The sequence below is a fragment of the Castor canadensis genome, chromosome 2 (assembly GCF_047511655.1).
Source record: "Castor canadensis chromosome 2, mCasCan1.hap1v2, whole genome shotgun sequence".
Taxonomy (NCBI): domain Eukaryota; kingdom Metazoa; phylum Chordata; class Mammalia; order Rodentia; family Castoridae; genus Castor; species Castor canadensis.
The window spans coordinates 147,835,678-147,853,348 of NC_133387.1; the positions used below are offsets into that span (position 1 = coordinate 147,835,678).

Below are 17,671 nucleotides of genomic sequence, written 5' to 3' on the forward strand. Positions count from 1 at the left end.
GGGGGAGAGAAAGTAGTCGCAGTGAGGACTGCAGCCTGGACCACGTGACTCTGGCCTTCCTTCATCACCACCATGCCAACACCCAGAGGAGTGCAAATGCCGCCATATGCAGGCATTCCCCAAGAGCCCCACGGCCATTGGTCCCAGCAACGCCTGGCCAAAAGAAAGTAGAGGAGTAGGGTAGGTTTGTCCCAAGTAATTGAGTATGAGGATCATGACTGCCATGTGGCCTTGGTAGAGACTCCAGGCACAGTAGCTTCTTCCGGTTTCTCTCTGGCCAGCAGGACGTCTGCTTTACGCTGCCTAATTCAACATTCCCAAGTTAATGAAGCCACAAAACTCTTAGCTCCCTATAATCCCTCCTAATATCCCGAGAAACAGTCTGGGATCAGAAAGGGCTTCACGAAGGCAATTTTTAGAACTGATTTAAAAGTTTAAAGGAGGGATTATAGAAGAAGCAAGAGAAGAAAAGAACTGATTTGTGGTCTGAAAGGCTTTGAGGAGGGAACAAAACAAGGGTCACCCATGATTCCAAAGAATGTCTAGAACTTTCTTCTTGTCTGTAGTGCCTTCTTTCCAACTCATCCCTAGAGTGTATAGACAGGCAGACATGGCTGGTGCAGGCAGCAACTCAATAACTCATGGCCACCAGAAAATGACTGTGAGTATTAGAAGGGAAACAGGGTGAATCCTTGCCTCTAGACTTCCCTTCCTCCCTTCTCCCAGTATCAGTTCCTTCCCTAGAAAGGGTGGGAAAATGAAATTATCCTGTTAATTTAGTTCATCAAACATCCCATCACTGCACAAGCCTTGTGCTGGGTGCTAAGACCATGCAGACATATAAGATGTGTACATCTTACAGCCTAGACATTAAGTCAGCAAATAACAAAGAACCCACCCCACCTTCAAGGGCTGTGCAGGGGCCAGTTGTCAGAAGAGTTTTCCACTCCTTTAGTTCCTAAAGGTTGATGGCCAAGGTGCAGGAAGGGGAGAAAGGCTCTGGACAGGGAGAATTGCAAGATCAAAGGCTGGGGGCAAGACAGTGCAGCCAAGGGCCCCCCAGGAGGCTCCGGCTAGGGTGCACATTGTCAGGATGGGGAGGAGGTGAGAAAAGAAGACTGGAAGCTAGTCCGTCCTGCTGGGAAGAAGTGGCACGTGTTCAGACCACAACAAATTGGAGTTGCCATTGGAAGGAGGGGAAGAAAGAGGAAGGAAGAATGGAAGATGACTTAGTGGTGGTGAGCGGATGCCTGGAAGAAGAGGGACCCATGAGCAAAATGAGGAAGCTGGCCAAAGCTGGCTGGAGATAGGAGGTGAAAGGACAAGTTCAGTCCTCAACCCACTAAGCAGGTTATGTAAGATGTCTAGGCATGGATGGTGACCACAACTGAGATCAGGATGATGACAAAGATGACTATGACTCTCTCCTCCTCTCTTTCACTCCTGTGTCTGGAAGTTTGCATTAGGTGGGGTGGGAATCAGGTGAAAGACAATGACAGAAGACTGGGTATGGTGGCATAAGCCTGTAACCCTAGCACTTGGGAGACTGAGGCAGGAGGATTAGGAGTTTGAGTCCAGCCTGGGTGACATGCTGAGTTTGAGGTGAGTCTGGGCTCCCTAGTGAGACCCTATCTCAAAACAACAATGACGAAAATGAAGACAGAGTTGCATCTTCTCCAGAGGCCCATAAGATGGGGCTAGCATCTTCATTCATGCCTGACACCCCACACCATTCATCCTCCTACAGCATACTGGCTAAGCACTTCCACCACCCGGAAACCCCAGTGGTCCACAGCTGGAGTCCCTAACTCTCCTCCTTCCCAGTGACTTGCTTAAACCTGACCCTACATGTCCTACCCCAGCAATTGCCTCAGTGTCCCCATGCTGACTTCCAAGAATGAGTGATGCTACAGGCCAAATGAGGCCAGGCTAGAACCTGGAGTGTTTTCAAATCCAGACACGCAGGAGCTCTGTTCTAGCCTCACTCTGGGCCAAGGCCCTGGGCTCTCCTCCAGCCTTGCACTGGTTTTGGCTTCTGGCCCCCACTACGTCTGGGCTTCACAACTCCAGCACAGCCAGCTGCAGCTCTGCAGCCTCCAGCCTCAGACCCCTGCTTGCCGGCTTCTGTTTTGATACACCCCTGCTCCTTTCTGCTCCGCTGACCTCTCTCAATGTTGCCTCTTTCTGCCAACTCTGAGCATTGCCCCTGCTCACTCCACTTTCACTGATCTTGTGGGTTTTTTGTCCCCCTGTAGGGCTCACATCTGAGACAGCTGGATAGGAGCTGCCTGCTTTAAAGATTTCCCAGTTCCGTTTCTTCCAAAGAGCTTGGCACATCTTAGCTGCCAGTGTGAACTGTGAGTTCCCAGAGATGCCGATGGCACTTTCCAGCATTCGTCACTTTTGACACATCTAAAATATGCTCGCTCCCAGCACTCCAGGAGCAGGAGCCCAGATGGGCTGTCTGCTAGGAAACTGTTTCTCAAAGGCCTCTGGGAAACCCTGGGGCAGAGAGAGGGAGTTTTACAAAGCTTCCCTCACGCCCCTCACCCCTTCCAAAGCTAAGCCAACAGCCCAGGCACCTCTGGGCTCCCACACAGTGCTGGCTGCCTGGCTTCCAAGCTCCAAGCCAGCTTCCTTCCCTAGAATTCTTTGTGCCTTGGCTCCAAGCACTTAGCCACCTGCCAGAGAGGAAGCTACCCATGTGGGAAGTTCCCTGCAGTGCCATCTTTCCCTCTCAGGTCACCCGCACTCTTTCAGGTCAATCTCAGGAAAGAACCTCTTGAGAACCTCAACAGCTGAGGTCAAGGGTCCCTAAGACCAAGGTGGGTGAAGGGACACCTAGCCAGGTAGGCAGCTAAGAAGACAGATGAGGTTGAGGCAGGAAGAGGTCAGCCCCCAGAGTCCTCTGGGGCACCAGAAAGGGCCTCAGGAGCAGGTGGGCAGCATCCAGACAAATGGATGTCATGAAAGCAGAAGCAGAAAGCAACTGCTTCTTATTTACAATAAGAAATATATTTAAAATAGCCTTTTTTCTTATTTAGTATTATGTTTAAAGAGGCAAATATTCATATGGCTTACAAACACTATAAAATAGATTTGAAGTCTCATCCCTGCACCATTTCTTCATCCATTCCTTCTCCCCATTTCCCATCACAGGTAACAAGTGTTACTAATTTCCTCTGTGTCTTTCCAATGTTTCTTTATACAGACAAAAGCAAATGTTTTATCCTTCTCTATCCTACAAAGAGGACAGCCCTTCTCTGTAGACTTCTAACAGAGAAGGAGGCAAACACAGCTTGCCCCAAACAAGGCAAGAGCAGAGGTAGAGTCTTCTGGGAGTCATCATGGGGCTTGCCCTTGCACCCCTGGGAGGCTGGCATGTTGGAGAAAGGCCAACATCTTTTAGAAGCTTGGACTTTTCCCTGCAGATTCCCAGCTCTGATCTGGTCCATCCAGTCTGTTACAATCCAGGTGATCCCATGTCACCTTGACCTGAAGAGTTATTCTGCCTGATGTTTTGTCTCCTCATCGTCTGTTACTGATGAGGTGGGAAGAACCCTTCAAGGGGGAAAATGGAATAGCAACATCAGCCACCAATTCTACTACTACCAACACCACCATGGCCACCTCTGTTGACTGAGCCTCTGTTGTATACGAGGCATTGTGGGAGGTACTTATGAGGAAGCTGTCTGTAAATTTGCCCAAAATGATAGCTCATTAGCAGCAAAGCCAAGCCTTGGATTCAGAGCTCATATTCCTAACCATTGGATAATCTATCCCATTCTGGGATAATGCAGATTCCAAAGCTTCCCGGGACCTACTGAACTGGTTGTCCTTCACACGGTGCCCAGGAGTTTGCATTATAAGCAACGAATACATGAGAACCTCTGCTGTCAAGTGTAGAAGGCTGGGTAAGGCACTAGGGAGACTGGGCGGGCAAGCATTCACTTAGCAGTCGTGGAAGTGACTGGCTGGCTATGTTCTATAGTCACCTTTATTTTCCTTTTAGAAGAGAGGGCTGACCTTTAGCCTGGTTTGGTTCCTCATTTGGACAGAGCAGTCCATGGCTAAGGCAGCCCAGTTGGCTAGAAGAAGGGACTCAGCATATAAACTTCAGAGCTGCCACGTAAGATCAGTGGATTCCTAATGCCCAGAGAGACTAGGCCAAATGGGAGCTGGGAAGCTGAACTCCTTGCTCAAAAGAGGGGCCTTATTTTCCTAGCACAAAGGCACAGTGTCAAGTCATTAATCTAAGACACGTGCTTCCTAAGGAGATGCATGCTATTCACACAAAGGTGCTAAACAGGCCAGCAAAACCTTGGTGGATAAGTACCAACAGGTATTTGGAAGGAACCCTGCACTATGAGGGAAGAGATCTTGGGTGAGTTTTAAAAGGAAGAGTAAATAATGCAGCAATTGCCAAGCTCTGGACATTTCACCAAGCTTCATCCAGTTCTCCCAGCAAACCTATGAGATGGGTCTTTGGATTTCCAAGTTAGGAGAAGAAAATTGAGGCCCTCACAGGGTAAGTGAGCTTTCCAAGATCACACAGCTAGTAAGTGTAAAGAAGCAAACAGAATCAACTGGCCCCAAAGCTGTGTCCTTTCCTCTACATGACCCTGGAACTGCCATTGTCCCCCTGGGGACCTAGAAATTATTGGGGTACACGTTCACGATCTGAAGGGGGCAGGGAGCAGGCAGTGGGGCCTCAAGACACAGGCAATGAAAAGAGGACAAGGGTCCAAAAGAGTACCTTAGAAGAAGTGGAGCACACGCCCTGAGAAGTTGGGAAGTCTCATAATTTAGATATATGGAGGAAGAGATAGAGAATTGGGATTCTGGTCCTGCTGGTTTGATTTTTTATTTTTTCTGTGTGACCTTGGTCAAGACATTTAACCTCTCTGAGGTTAAGTTGCCTTTCAGGGTAGCACCTACCTCCTAGGAGTATTATAAATATCTCTTTATTTTGAGTTCAACCCTGCCTCCCCAGTTCCTCCCATCATCACCTATAATGAGACCTCTTTGGAACCGCCTGGTTCCCTGGGCTGGTCATAGGTGGGGCTGACACCCTGTGTGTCACTTCACCTATAAGGGGACTTGAACTCCATGTCAGGAAAGTGATCACCAATTATCAGATTATTCATCCTAGTGGCAGTAATTCTCTACAAAGGAAACTTGTGACGTTCAATGCAGTTTTGTTTATAAAGGTGAAAAATAGTAATATATTGACTGTCCTGGTGATGAGGAAGTTAATGTATCAATTACCAAACATTTCCTTGGTGGAGTATTACTCAGCATTAAAAATGAACGGGCCGGGTGCCAGTGGTTCATGCCTGTAGTCCTAGCTACTTGGGAGGCTGAGATTGGGAGGATCTTGGTTTAAGGCCAGCCCAGGCAAATAGTTCACAGGACCCTGTCTCCAAAATAACCAGAGCAAAATGGCTCAAGCAGTAGAGCACCAGCTTTGCAAGTGCAAAGCCCTGAATTTGAAACTCAGTAGTACCAAAAAAACACTTAAAATGATGAATATGAACAGTATCAGAACACGGGAAGGTGCTGATCGTATCACTTGAAATGAAAAAAGCAAAACACTTCAATCTGCACAGTTATGTGAACAAATAGATCTGTTTCTGGATAAAGAGCAAGAGCACTGGAAAATATAAAGCCCGTCTATTGGGATGATGAGTTTAGGAGTATATTTTTTAAAACTTTTGTTTTCTCTGTTAACACTTCTTTTGTGCAGCACATACATTTTTACCAGAATTAGGGAAAAATCCCAATGCTTACCGCAGAGACAATTTAACGAAGGCACGTTTCGTGTAAGTGCCTAGCACAGGGGAGGCTCAGGCAGTGTGGATGGAGTGAGGGATGAAGAAGGAGTGAACAGTGATCCAGATTAAATCTATTCCCTCCTTTCATCAAATGGTCCTGTGACCAAAAAACAGACCATGTATTGTCCCTAGAGGATTCTGAGAAGAAAACTTTACATCTTTCCTTCAGTTTGCTTTAAAATGATACATCTTAAGCCTACCATGGTGGTTCATTTCTGGAATCTCAGCTACATGGGAGGTGGAGATAGCAGGATCACCCATTGAAGTCAGCCTGGGCAAAAAGTTAGTGAAAGCCCATCTCAATGTATAAACCAGGTGTGGTGGTATGCATCTGTAATCCCAGTAACTCAGGATGTGTAGGTAGGAGGATCAAGGTCTGAGGATAGCCCAAGCAACAAGTATGAGCTCCTATCCGAAAAATAAGTAAAGCAAAAGTGGGCTGGGTGCGTGGCTCAAGCAGTGCAGCACCTGCAACAAGTGTGAGGCCCTTGGACTGTGAGGATGGGAATGGCAGGCAACAGTTCTGCCAGGAGTTTGCCAAGTTGGGGAAGGGGGTCAACAGACTTTTAGTTGTTATTATTCTGGGCACCTCATTTGTTTGCAGATATTTATTTCCCTTAGGCAAGAAAATGTCCCTTGCCTCTGTCCTCTGTGATTCAGGTCATATGTCCTCTTTGGCAGAGGCCTTACTTGGCAACGCCAGTCTTTGTGAGGCATGGAAGACAGCCCTCTGAGCTATACATGGGGATGGAAAAAGTTCCAAAACCATGACAGCCGTGGGGACTGGGACTTCCATAGAAAGACACTGGCCTGACTGTAATTATGTTGTCCAAGTTGTGAAGTTGTGCAGACAAATAGCCCCAAGACCATAAGTAAATGGGAGTGTGGACTGTCCAGGTCAGGACAAAATTCAAGATGGCAGGAGTGGGAAGAACTTTCTCACCATGTCCTTGGGTAGAATCTGCTTATGACCAAAGTTCAGCTAGGAGCTCTGTCCCTAAAGGCCCAACAGTGACCAGATCCTCACACAATTTTTTTTCCAAGAAATTCTGAAATCAGCATTGCCCATCTCCAACTCATTGGCCTGACGCCAGCAGCCAGGGACAGAGTGACAGCTACATTTATCTCACGGGATTGTTCCATCCTGAGCAGAGGACATGGCTTGGAGAGTTTTCACAAAAATTAATTATGGTCTATCAGAGGATCCCCGCCAGGTCTGGGAAAGTTTTCAGCAGTGCGTGTTTGCAAAGCAGGAACACACGCACGCAAATTAAATAATGAACGTGAAGATGTTTTACAAACAACTCCGTGAGGAGCGTGTTAACACCCGGGGCTCCTGTTTGATTTGCTTGGGTCCCTAGCATCAGCCAACAAGTGGCCAGCGTTTGATGAACAACCAACCCAGGCCTGGTGGCAGAAGGGGGCCTTCTGCTGCAGAACTCTTGGTTCTCTCCTGGGCCAGGTGGCATAGCTCAGGTGCCACAGTTACCCACCTAATGATGTCCTTACCCAAGAGGACACGAAATGGTTTGTTCTTGTGTGAGTTATTAGGAACCCTCGAGCCTGGGGGCTGACTTGTGAATGAAGAAATCTCTTGCTGCAAGGAATTCTATTAGAAACAGAGTGGCTGGGCCCAATTTCTCTTGCTGACTCTCTGTGAGGGCAATTTCACTGCCCTGGGGACTTGCTGTCACACAGAGGGCAATCCAAGTCTCTCCTGCCAGAAGCCAACTCCTTTGAGCTATTTAACGGTTTGCCTTAGTAACAGTCCCCTCCTCTAACCACGGTATTATCCCCACATCACATCATCGATGTGAATGATATGACAAAGTGACAACTTCAGCAGATAGGCTCGGGGAAGACACTACCCCTCCCTCCTGTCAGACGGAACAATTTTCTTCACTTTTTTTTTTTTCAGTGCTGTGGTTTGAATTCAGGACCGCCACTCTGAGCCACTCTACCAGCCCTATTTGTGTGTGTGTGTGTGTGTGTGTGTGTGTGTGTGTGTGTGTGAAGGGTTTTTCAAGATAGGGTCTCTTGAACCATTTGCCCAGGCTGGCTTTGAACGGCGATCCTCCTGAGCTCTGCCTCCTGAGTAGCTGGGATTACAGGCGTGGGCATGTTTTTTTGGTTTTGTTTGTTTGTTTGTTTTTGAAACAGGGTCTCCCTCTGTAGCCCAGCCTCATCTTGAACTTGACACCCTCATATTTCAGCCTCCCAAGTGCTGTGACTATAAGCATGAAGCACCATGCTCAGCAATTTCTTCTTTCTTAACTGAAGCTTTTCCCTCACAGTTTGTCATCGAGTTGAGGTGAGATTTCAGTGAGTCAAGGCAAATAAGACTGTGAGGGTTGTGCCTGGCATACAGAAAGCCCTCAATATAGATTAGCTTTGAAAAGTGCTGAAAACCAATGTGGACATATATGTATTTATAAAGAGATATAAATGGGATCACACCTAAGGAACTGAAAACACTACCTTAAGGAAACTATACTAAGAAAACAGAGAGAGTCAGAAAAGTCTTATGTATAAGATGATCATCAGAATATTGTTCTTAACCAAAAAAAAAAAAGACTGGAAAATCTAAATTTCCAATAATAATGAGACAAATTATGCCACTTCTCAAAAAAAAAAATCCTCGTGTTCAGAAGAACTTAATGCCGTAAGAAAACTGTCATGATAGGTGACAAGGGATATACGACCATTCACACCTGATCTCAGTTACAGACACTCCAAATAAACACCCATGGAACAAATATCTCTGCAAGAACAGATTGGACGGAAATGTCCTACATGTTACTTGTGTCTCTTCTAAGAATTAGAGTTCTTCACTCGGTCAGTTTTTCTCAATTGCGCATGTGCGGTGAGCAGTGTTCATTCTACAGACAGAGCGCAAAATACAAAGTTGATAATCTACTGCCATACCGTATTTCAAAACCTTTTGAAGATGGGGCTGTGGACCAGGCCAGTGGCAAGCATTTGAGAAAACCATTCTGCCTCTGAGGCAGTCCTCAGTAGCTGGTGACTCACAGGACGAGAGGACATGGGTTCCAAGCTTTCTAGCTTGAGCGACAGCATAATGAGTGATGGGGTCATGAACCACAATGGGAAAGAAGAAGACTGGCTGGGAGGAAAGAGAAGACATTTTGCTTGGCTTGTTGAGTTGCAGAGCCCAAAGGATTCCCAGATAGAAAGGCCTGGTCAAAGATGGCGATAAGGGCCAGACATTGTGTCACCTGCCTGCAATCCCAGCTACCTGGGAGGTAGAGACAGGAGGACCACGACTGGATACATCCTCCCCTCTTCCCCCAGGCAATAAGTGTGAGATCCTATCTGCAAAAAAACTAAAGTGAAAAGGGCTGGGGTGCATGGGTCAAGTGGTATCTGTCTAGCAAACTCAAGGCTCTGAGTTCAAACTCAGCTCTACCAAAAAGAAAAAGCAAAAGTGGCAGTATTCAGGACTAAGACTTGGAGAAGACTTCACTAAGACCAGGTGGGACCCATCAGGACCCCTTGAAGTCACAAGCTTGAGAGACTCAGCCACAAATTTGGAGCTCAGCAGATTTGGGGTTCTACTTGGCCCAAAATGTGACTGTCTCCCTTGGTTACAGGAACCACTGCTCAGTGACAGGGAAGAGTCTTCAGACACTGGCTGGGACACAAATGCTGTTTGGCACTGTGGTGTAACTGTAGGAATGGTGTTCAAAATGACAGCCCCTGCCTCACCCTGTGACACCTGGCAAAACCATCCCAGGTTTCAGCGCCAGGAAAGCGTGAGCTCCTGACACTCTGAGTCTTGTAATAGCTCCTATTTCTCTCCTTTGATCTGGCCAATAGGAAGCTCAGAACACACTCTATGGCTGATTTAAGCAGCTTCATAGGATCAGATCATATGCATTTTAGGATGCTAATATTAACATCTCTATCTTTGTTGGTTTATTGCCCTTCATTTATATTTGTTCCAATTTCTTCAACTATGAATTTTTGTGAACTAAAGTCAAAATTTTTCTTCCATCTCAGGCCCACACATTGATTCTCTTTCTAATTCTTGGAGTTGCACAAAATAATTCACAGTCCCTCTCTCCACAAAAGCCCTTGGACTCTTTTCAGTGCTGGGATTTGAACTTAGGACCTCTCACTTGCTAAGCAGGCACTCTGCCACTTGAGCCATGCCCCTAGCTTTTTTTGCTTTAGTTATTTTTCAGATAGGGTCTTGCATTTTTGCCCAGGGCAGGGACCAGACTGCAGTCCTCCTACCTATGCCTCCACACAGTTGGGATTACAAGCCTGTTGCTGAGATGGGGCAGTGGGGACAGGGTGTCTTGATAACGTTTTGCCCAGACTAGCCTCAAATCACAATCCTTCTGATCTCCACTTTCTGAATAGCTGGGATTATAGGACTGAGCCACTGTACGTAGCTTCTTAACTCATGTTGTTCATAAATCCTATTATTTTAGACACCAGAGCTCCAATTTCTTCAGTAAATTCTCATGGATGTGAGCTCTTAAAGAACTTTCATCCTTCTAGAATGCACTGGTGCCTTGTCTTCTCTTGGCTTCTTGGGACAACTCCCCTCACTATCATACTTAGGGCAGCCATGTTCAATGGCTGGTTTCATGCTTGCCTCTTCCACAGGGTTGGGGAATCCCAAAGGCAGAGGCCATGCCCTCCTTGCCTCCAGTTGGACCCAACCCAGACAGGACCTGGCCATCAGAGATGCCTAATGAGTGCGGAGGGAGAGAACAAGAGAATGAGCACACAACCTCGTGTTCTGAACATCAACTGCCTTGCTGTTCCCCAGAAAGGAGAGAGGGAGAATCTCATTCCATTCAGTTGTTTGTGGACTTTCCATCTACAGCTCCTTTTCATCATCTCTGCACCTCTGGGAGGCCCTGGGCACTGGGGCAAGAGCTTGTTCTCACAGCTAAATCCAGAAAAAATAGACATAAGACAGAATTGGTCCTGGGAGGGCAACTAAGGAAAATTTTCACAGAAAGAAAAGATTTCACAGGTCAAAAATGCCAGATGGGCTGGGTGCAGTGGCTCAAGCCTACTGTCCTGGCTACTTGGGAGGCAGAGTTAAAGAGGATCCTGGCTCTAAAGCCAGCATGGGCAAAAAGTTCAGGAAACACCATCTCAATGACTAGCTGGACACAGTGGTGCACACCTACCATCCCCAGCTACAAGGGGAAGCAAAAATAGGAGAATTGTGGTCCAGGCTGGCCCAGGTAGGTGTAAACGTAAGACCCTATCTCAAAAATAATCAACACAAAAAGGACTGGCAGAGGGGGTGGAGTGGTAGAGGGCCTGCCTAGCAAGCCCAAGGTCCTGAGTTCAATCCCCAACCCCCTGCAGCCCCCCCCAAAAAAGAAAAATGCCAGATGTTAGATGCTCCAATGAGTTCTTACTTTCACAACACGCCCTTACCCAGGTGCTAACTGTACCAGGCATCATTCTGAGCTCTTTACAAACATCTATTTGTATCCCTGTTTTATTTTCAGATGGTCCTCTTCGCATTCAAAGCAGCTCTCTTGAAATGAAAGAAGGGGTAGCTATTGAGTCACCAAATAAAAGAAACTCAGCTGCATCAGGTCCAGTGTACAAATGGCTGACAGGCTGAATGTTGGCCTTTGACCTGAGACCCGGATCCCACAGAACCCCACACCGCCCACTGAGCATTTGCTGAGTGCCTATCTCGTGCCCAGCTCTGTCTTTTATTAGCTCACAGCCTGGTGGAGGAAGCACACACCTAAACAAATAAATTAGCAGCCTGTGTGACAGGTACATTAGGCTCAGGGGCACAGCACAGTGCTGGCAGCAAGGAGTAATTCGCTCTGGAAATGAGAATTGCTGGAGGGTGGGATGTCTCCCTTCTGTTTTAAGGATGGGGAAGAATTCAAGGTGGAACAGCAGAGGTGGGGGAGGTAAGAATGAGAAGACATGAGAGAAATGACATTTTAGGAAGTGTTAGCAGGAAAGTGGAGAGAGGGGAAGAGCTGGGAGATGAGGACTAGTCAGGTGTAGCCTTGGCTGGAGGCTTAAAATTACTGAACAGTCTGGTCATTTATGTTCTGGAAATATTCTTTAAGCAGCTGTGTGAGGGAGAGTGGAGAGACCCAGAGATCAGGTAGGAGACTGTTTAATTAACCAAGGAAGAAACGGTACTCTGGAAACAAAGGTGCTGGATTCTAGTAGGCTTTGGACTGATGGGGACGCTGGCATAGAAGTTGACACCTGGGCCCTGCTGACTTAGACAATCAGGAGGTCAGTGCAGCAAAGGAACAGGGAGGGGCCAAGAGGTAGTTTTCAGGAGTGAGGACAAGCTTGGGAAAGCCCAGCTGGACAGCAGAAACTCTCTTCATTGTCTCAGGTTAGTTTTTCAGACTCTCGCTCACATCTCCTCTAAATAATGTGTGATGCATTTCAATCCATCGTCATAATGGAAAACTACTGCCCTTTGCTGGCAATTAATAACCTTTTGAATTAATAACGTTTGGCAGGAGAACCGGTTTCATTACTGCCCTTGCACTCCATAGGTTCAGCATCTCTTGATCTTGCCATCCCCTGAAACCAAAATCCCAATATTTATTATTTGAGAAGTCTGAGTGATTTTATACTCAGGAATAATGATCAAGAGCTTTAGTGATTGTTGCTCAATCAAGTCACTGGCCAAAGATGTCAGCGTGACCTCATGTCTGTCCCCCAGCCTCAGGAGAGCCCACCCTCTACCAGAAGGGAATGTGTGAGCTTCCTTCTACAGGTCTTGACTCAATCTCTAAACATGGCAGAAATATTTCACCCATCTTGATGTGTCACCCATGCACACATAGCAACTTCTCAGGCTTCAGCTGGCCTCTAAGCACAGGTATCTTTCTTGGCCCACACTGTGGCCTCGACCGTTGCTGGGCTACCTGGCCTGGCTGGATGATCCATCTGCCTCCACAAGTGTCACATGGTCAGGGCAAGGATTTCCCGAAGATAGGCTCCAAAGCCCTTCCATAAAACCACGAGAAATCATAGAAACCGTCTTTTCCTCTCTGCCCCACAGTCTCTGAAAGACTCTGTAATCACCTGTCCTTTTCTGCTAAAGAGCCCTTTACCAGCAGCCTGTCACCTACAGGCCCAAAGTCCAGGCTCTTCAGCATCCCAGGGCTGGCCATGTCGTCCTTCCAAGTGCTGTTCCCTGTGCTGGGGAAGCCCTACCCCCAGCCCAAACACACGCACATCCTCTATCACCCTTCCAGACGGGGATCAGCACCCAAACAGCCTCGCCAAATACCATTCCCCCATCAAGCCGAACCCATCATCCCACCCCCATGAGCAAGCCTTGTTCTTGTGAACCTTACAAGATATAATGGGTCCAGAGAACAGGTGTATTGGGGGGGATACACAGTGCTATCTAATTAAGTCGCTCTATCTGCTGTCTCCCTAGCACCAGAAGACACACCTGGGTTCAAATTGCAAGTCTACCACTTTGTGGCAGTGTGATCTGGGGTGAGGGGCCACCCTCTTCAAGCTTCAGTCCCAGTGGCTTTACCTACGTCCCTCATGGCCTAGTCTTTCCTCTCGTGCATGACTGGCTGGTCACTGGGATGGCTGGATAGAGGGTGGAGGAGCTGCCCCTCAACACATGTTGGGTTTTCCTAGGTTTCCCTCCATCGATTGGCCAATCCACGGCAAATGCTGTTGGGTTCCCCAAAGTTCCTGCCTGCTGATCTACAGTACCTCTCTGGCTGTGCTCTCAGCAGCCTGGGGGTGGCCCCAGAACTAGTAGAGGTGTATCAGATGCCAGGCTAAGCACTGTCCCCAACTTTCTATTCCAGAGCTGTTTGGGAGAAGACCTCGAGCTGTTGAAACACAGGGATCGCTGCAGGAGACAGAGACCAGATTCCTGCTCTTCAAAGACGATCCGGGTCGGGGCTGTCGGATCCGACTCCACCACCCAGACACACTACAGGAGTGCGGCTTCAACTCCTCCCAGCCTTTGGTGATGATCGTCCACGGGTGGTCGGTAGGGAATGCTGCTGGCCCTTTCCTCTCTGCTTGACCTCAGCTTTTTTCTTCTTAATGTGTTTGGTTTTTGTTGTTGTTGCCACGCAGTAGTGGTACTGGGGTTTGAACTCAGGGTCTTGCACTTGCTAGGCAGGCTGTCTACCACTTTAGTCACACCTTGAAGCCCTTTTGGCTTGAATTATTTTTCAGGTAGGGTCTCACATTTTTTGCCCTGACTGGCCTCGGTTCATGATCCTCCTACCTATGCCTCCCAGTTACCTGAGATTACAGGCATGAGTCGCTTGTCCAGCCCAGGTACTACTGTTCTAAGGGCTTTACATCCATCAACTTGTTTCATCTTCACAACCATCTTGGAAGGAGGACATTATTGTCCCTCTTATGTTCCAAATGGGGAAACTGAGGCACAGAGGTGTTAAATGACTTGTGCACAGTCACTCAGCTAGTAGCTGGGGGAGCCTAGATTTGGAAGCAAGATGCTACAGGCAGATAGCAGGTACCCGATAAACATGAAAAGAACGAGTGAATATTCCCCCATGAATGCATGTGGGCAGGCAACAGAGCTCTTCCACTTCCCCCCGTCATCTGGTCTTCACCTCACCCAAATTTCTCCAGTCCCCAGACATACTACGCCATTCCAAGATTCTGTCTGTCATGGTTGCTGTTCCTCCTGCCTGGCAAGCCCTAGACAACCCCTATCCTCTCCTGCCCACCCCCATTCTTTCTACTGAACTCTGCTCATCCTGCAAGGCACCGCACAAACACTTTACCCTGTGGCTGCATTAGGAATGCCCTGAAAATTGGTTCTCAAGCAGGGTGCACACCCAGAATGATTCTCCATGCCCCTACCACATTCAGGCCCTTGCTCTCAGCCTGGCCATAGTGAGTCAAAGACAGTAGGCAAGGGTGTAGCCAACGCTGTGGGAGTCCAAGGTGTGGTAGAGCCTGCAGAAGAGGTCAGTGGAGCTGACCCTCAAAACTTAGGTCAGGTTTCAGGACTTGGTTTACACACCCTTTGCCATTGTTTTAGGGCTCAGAAGGTTTAAAACAGGGGGGAGCATTTGGCGAATTCTGGAGACATTTTTGGTTTTCAAAATCTGGGCTGTAGGGCTGGTGCTCAGAACTGGGATCCCAGCTCCTCTAGAAGTGGAAACTGGGAGGATGGCATTTTGAGGCCAGCCCAGGCAAAAAATCAACAAGTTGCTATCTCAACCAATAAGCTGGCATGGTGGCCCATACCTGTCATCCCAGCTACACAGCTGGCCTGGGCAAAAGTGAGACCCTATCTGAAAAATAACTAAAGCAAAAAACAAGGGCTGGGTTTGTGGCTCAAGTAGTAGAGCACCTCCCTAGCAAGTGCCAGGCCCTAAGTTCAACACTAGTACTGAAAACAAGATCCGGAACTGGAAAAGGTCATGTCACCTAGTGGGTGGAGCCAGAATGCTAATGACCAATGCATAGGACAGCCCCACAATTAGAGCTCCCTAAACCCAAATGTCCATGGTACTAGGCTGAGAAAACTCGTGTCAAGCCCTTTCTGTTAGGGGGGTGGATGCAGCATTGTTCAAGAGCTGGGGACAAAAGAGGAGTACACAGGGAGAAGAAAAACTAGTACGACCCTCCCAGGACCACCTCCCAGTGACACTGACCACCTGTGACCCACCCTCAGGTGGATGGCATGCTGGAAAACTGGATCTGGCAGTTGGTGGCTGCACTGAAGTCCCGGCCAGGCCAGCCCATGAACGTGGTGCTGGCAGACTGGATCACCCTGGCTCATCACCACTACACCATTGCTGTCCGCCACACACGCCTCGTGGGTCAGGAGGTGGCGGCTCTTCTTCGGTGGCTGGAGGTAAGCCGCCCACCCTCCTGGGTCCTCCCCGATGGGGGGTGGGAGTGGTAAGATGCTCTCCAAGTGCACCCCAGCTCCAATGATTAGATCATAGGCCTCTCTCAGGTGCCTCGGTGACCCCAATTTTGTAGACTTGCCTTCTCCCTACTTCCCGTCCACTATTTCTTTTACACTCACCCCTTTGGATGTGCTAAGGGATCTAACCACACCCTGGAAACCATCAAGCCCTGTACAAGTCAGTACGATCACTTTTATGGCCAGGTGGAGATGGGCAGGGTCTCAGGCAGCTGGGGCCAGACCCCCTAGGGGACAGAAGGGATCAGGTGAGAAACCAGCTTTATTTCTGTTGGGAGGCTGAAAAATGCTCATTTGTGAGCATCCCAAAGCCCAAGGTAGATGCTAGAACCAGCTGGACTCACAGAAGATTTCATCAAGGCAGTGCCTGCTCCCACACACCTTGCCTCTGTCTTCCAGGAATCTGTGCCATTTTCTCGAAGCAATGTTCACCTAATTGGGTACAGCCTGGGTGCACACGTCTCAGGATTTGCCGGCAGTTACATTGGTGGAAGGCACAAGATTGGGAGAATTACAGGTAACCGTGGCTGATCACCACATGCTGTAAACTCCACAGCTGCCCTGAGGGCGTCCAAGCAAGGATCTGCTTTTCCATCGGTGTCATCATTAAGACGCCTGACTTCTTCCCTGATGCATTTGAGTTCAGGGAGGACTATAACCGTCTTCAAACATGACACTGTCATAAATTGCTCTGTTCCAAGAGAACACAGAGCCAATTACAGCCTGGATTCCTGTTTCCTTTTCTCGAATGAATGTCGCTTTCTGCGCACTTTTGTAGCAAGGAGGTCTTATTTTTAATCTCTAGTTTAAAAAGCCCAGTGTGGGTGAGTTAGGGAGGGAGAACTGTAGCCTGGATTTGCTGTAATGCGTCAGCCACACTAATATCTCAGACTCCACAGCTGTGAAACACACAGACCTTTAGCAGGAAACTGTTTGAGTTGAAGGAGGGAGATCTGTAGCAAAAGCCTCACCCCCAACTCCAGACCCACTCAGATGGCCTTGGTCACCTGCAAGAGTTGGCCTGGGTGCTTTTTCTCCAGGCAACTCTGATGCCAACCTCATCCCCAACTCTGCCCTAGAATTGGCTTCCAGACGCAGCACACTTGGTCAGATTGTTCCCCAGCAAAATCTCTGAGATCCACTGATTCCTATGGGGCACGGACACCTTCTTGGTGTAGTGTCCCCTGAGGGCCACAGCTTTACTCCTGTCACCCCCTTCCCATAGTTCTGAGCTTCAACAACACCAGACTTATCTCCACTTTATGAATATACCATGGCCTCTTGTGCCTTTGGGCTTTGCAAGTATGCCCACAATTTAGCCCTCCTTCCTATCTACCAAACTCCTACTTATCCTTCAAGACCCAGCAGGCTAGAACAAAGAACATCTGAGATGAAAAGCATAGACCTGTTGTGACATTTTCATTTATCAAGTAAGAACACTTTTAAGAATGACTACTTTGTACTGCTAACATTCCTTCACCAAAAAAAAAAAAAAAAAAAATTTAGGACTATTGGTGTGGCTCAAATGGTCGAGCACCTGCCTAGCAAGCACAAGACCCTTAGTTTAAACCCCACTACTCCTGCCTCAAAGGGGAAAAAAAGGTATTTATTTTAAAGTGAAAAAGGGTCGGATGATGGGCGACATTGAAACGGAGTAATTTGTCATTCTGAGAACTCATAGTAATGACTCATCTCTTTTTTTTTTTTTTTTTAATTTTCCCTCATCTTGCTGGTAACAGGAGGCGGGGCCACTCCAACCCTCTGGCCCCTGCTGACTTGACCCTCAAGTTTCCACAAAGGCAGTCAGGCCCCACTTAGGGAGCAGGCCGGAGGCTCAGTCAGAAGTCAGCCAGGCAGCCTCAGGCCTGCACCCGCCCTCTCCGCCCTCTCCGTGTGACTG

The 17,671-nt window shown here is 48.1% G+C and overlaps 1 protein-coding gene across 2 annotated transcripts in view; it reads left to right on the plus strand.

The window, feature by feature from the left end:
* The window catches only part of Lipc (lipase C, hepatic type), a 147,301-nt gene that overhangs the window by 104,587 nt on the left and 25,043 nt on the right, over positions 1–17,671 (plus strand). Inside the window, exons 3-5 of one of the 2 annotated variants that reach the window (XM_074066061.1) lie at positions 13,658–13,845; positions 15,514–15,696; positions 16,171–16,288. In XM_074066061.1, the coding sequence (XP_073922162.1) occupies positions 13,658–13,845; positions 15,514–15,696; positions 16,171–16,288 (489 nt within the window). The remainder of the gene's footprint in view (positions 1–13,657; positions 13,846–15,513; positions 15,697–16,170; positions 16,289–17,671) is intronic. The other variant, XM_074066063.1, reaches the window with a different exon arrangement.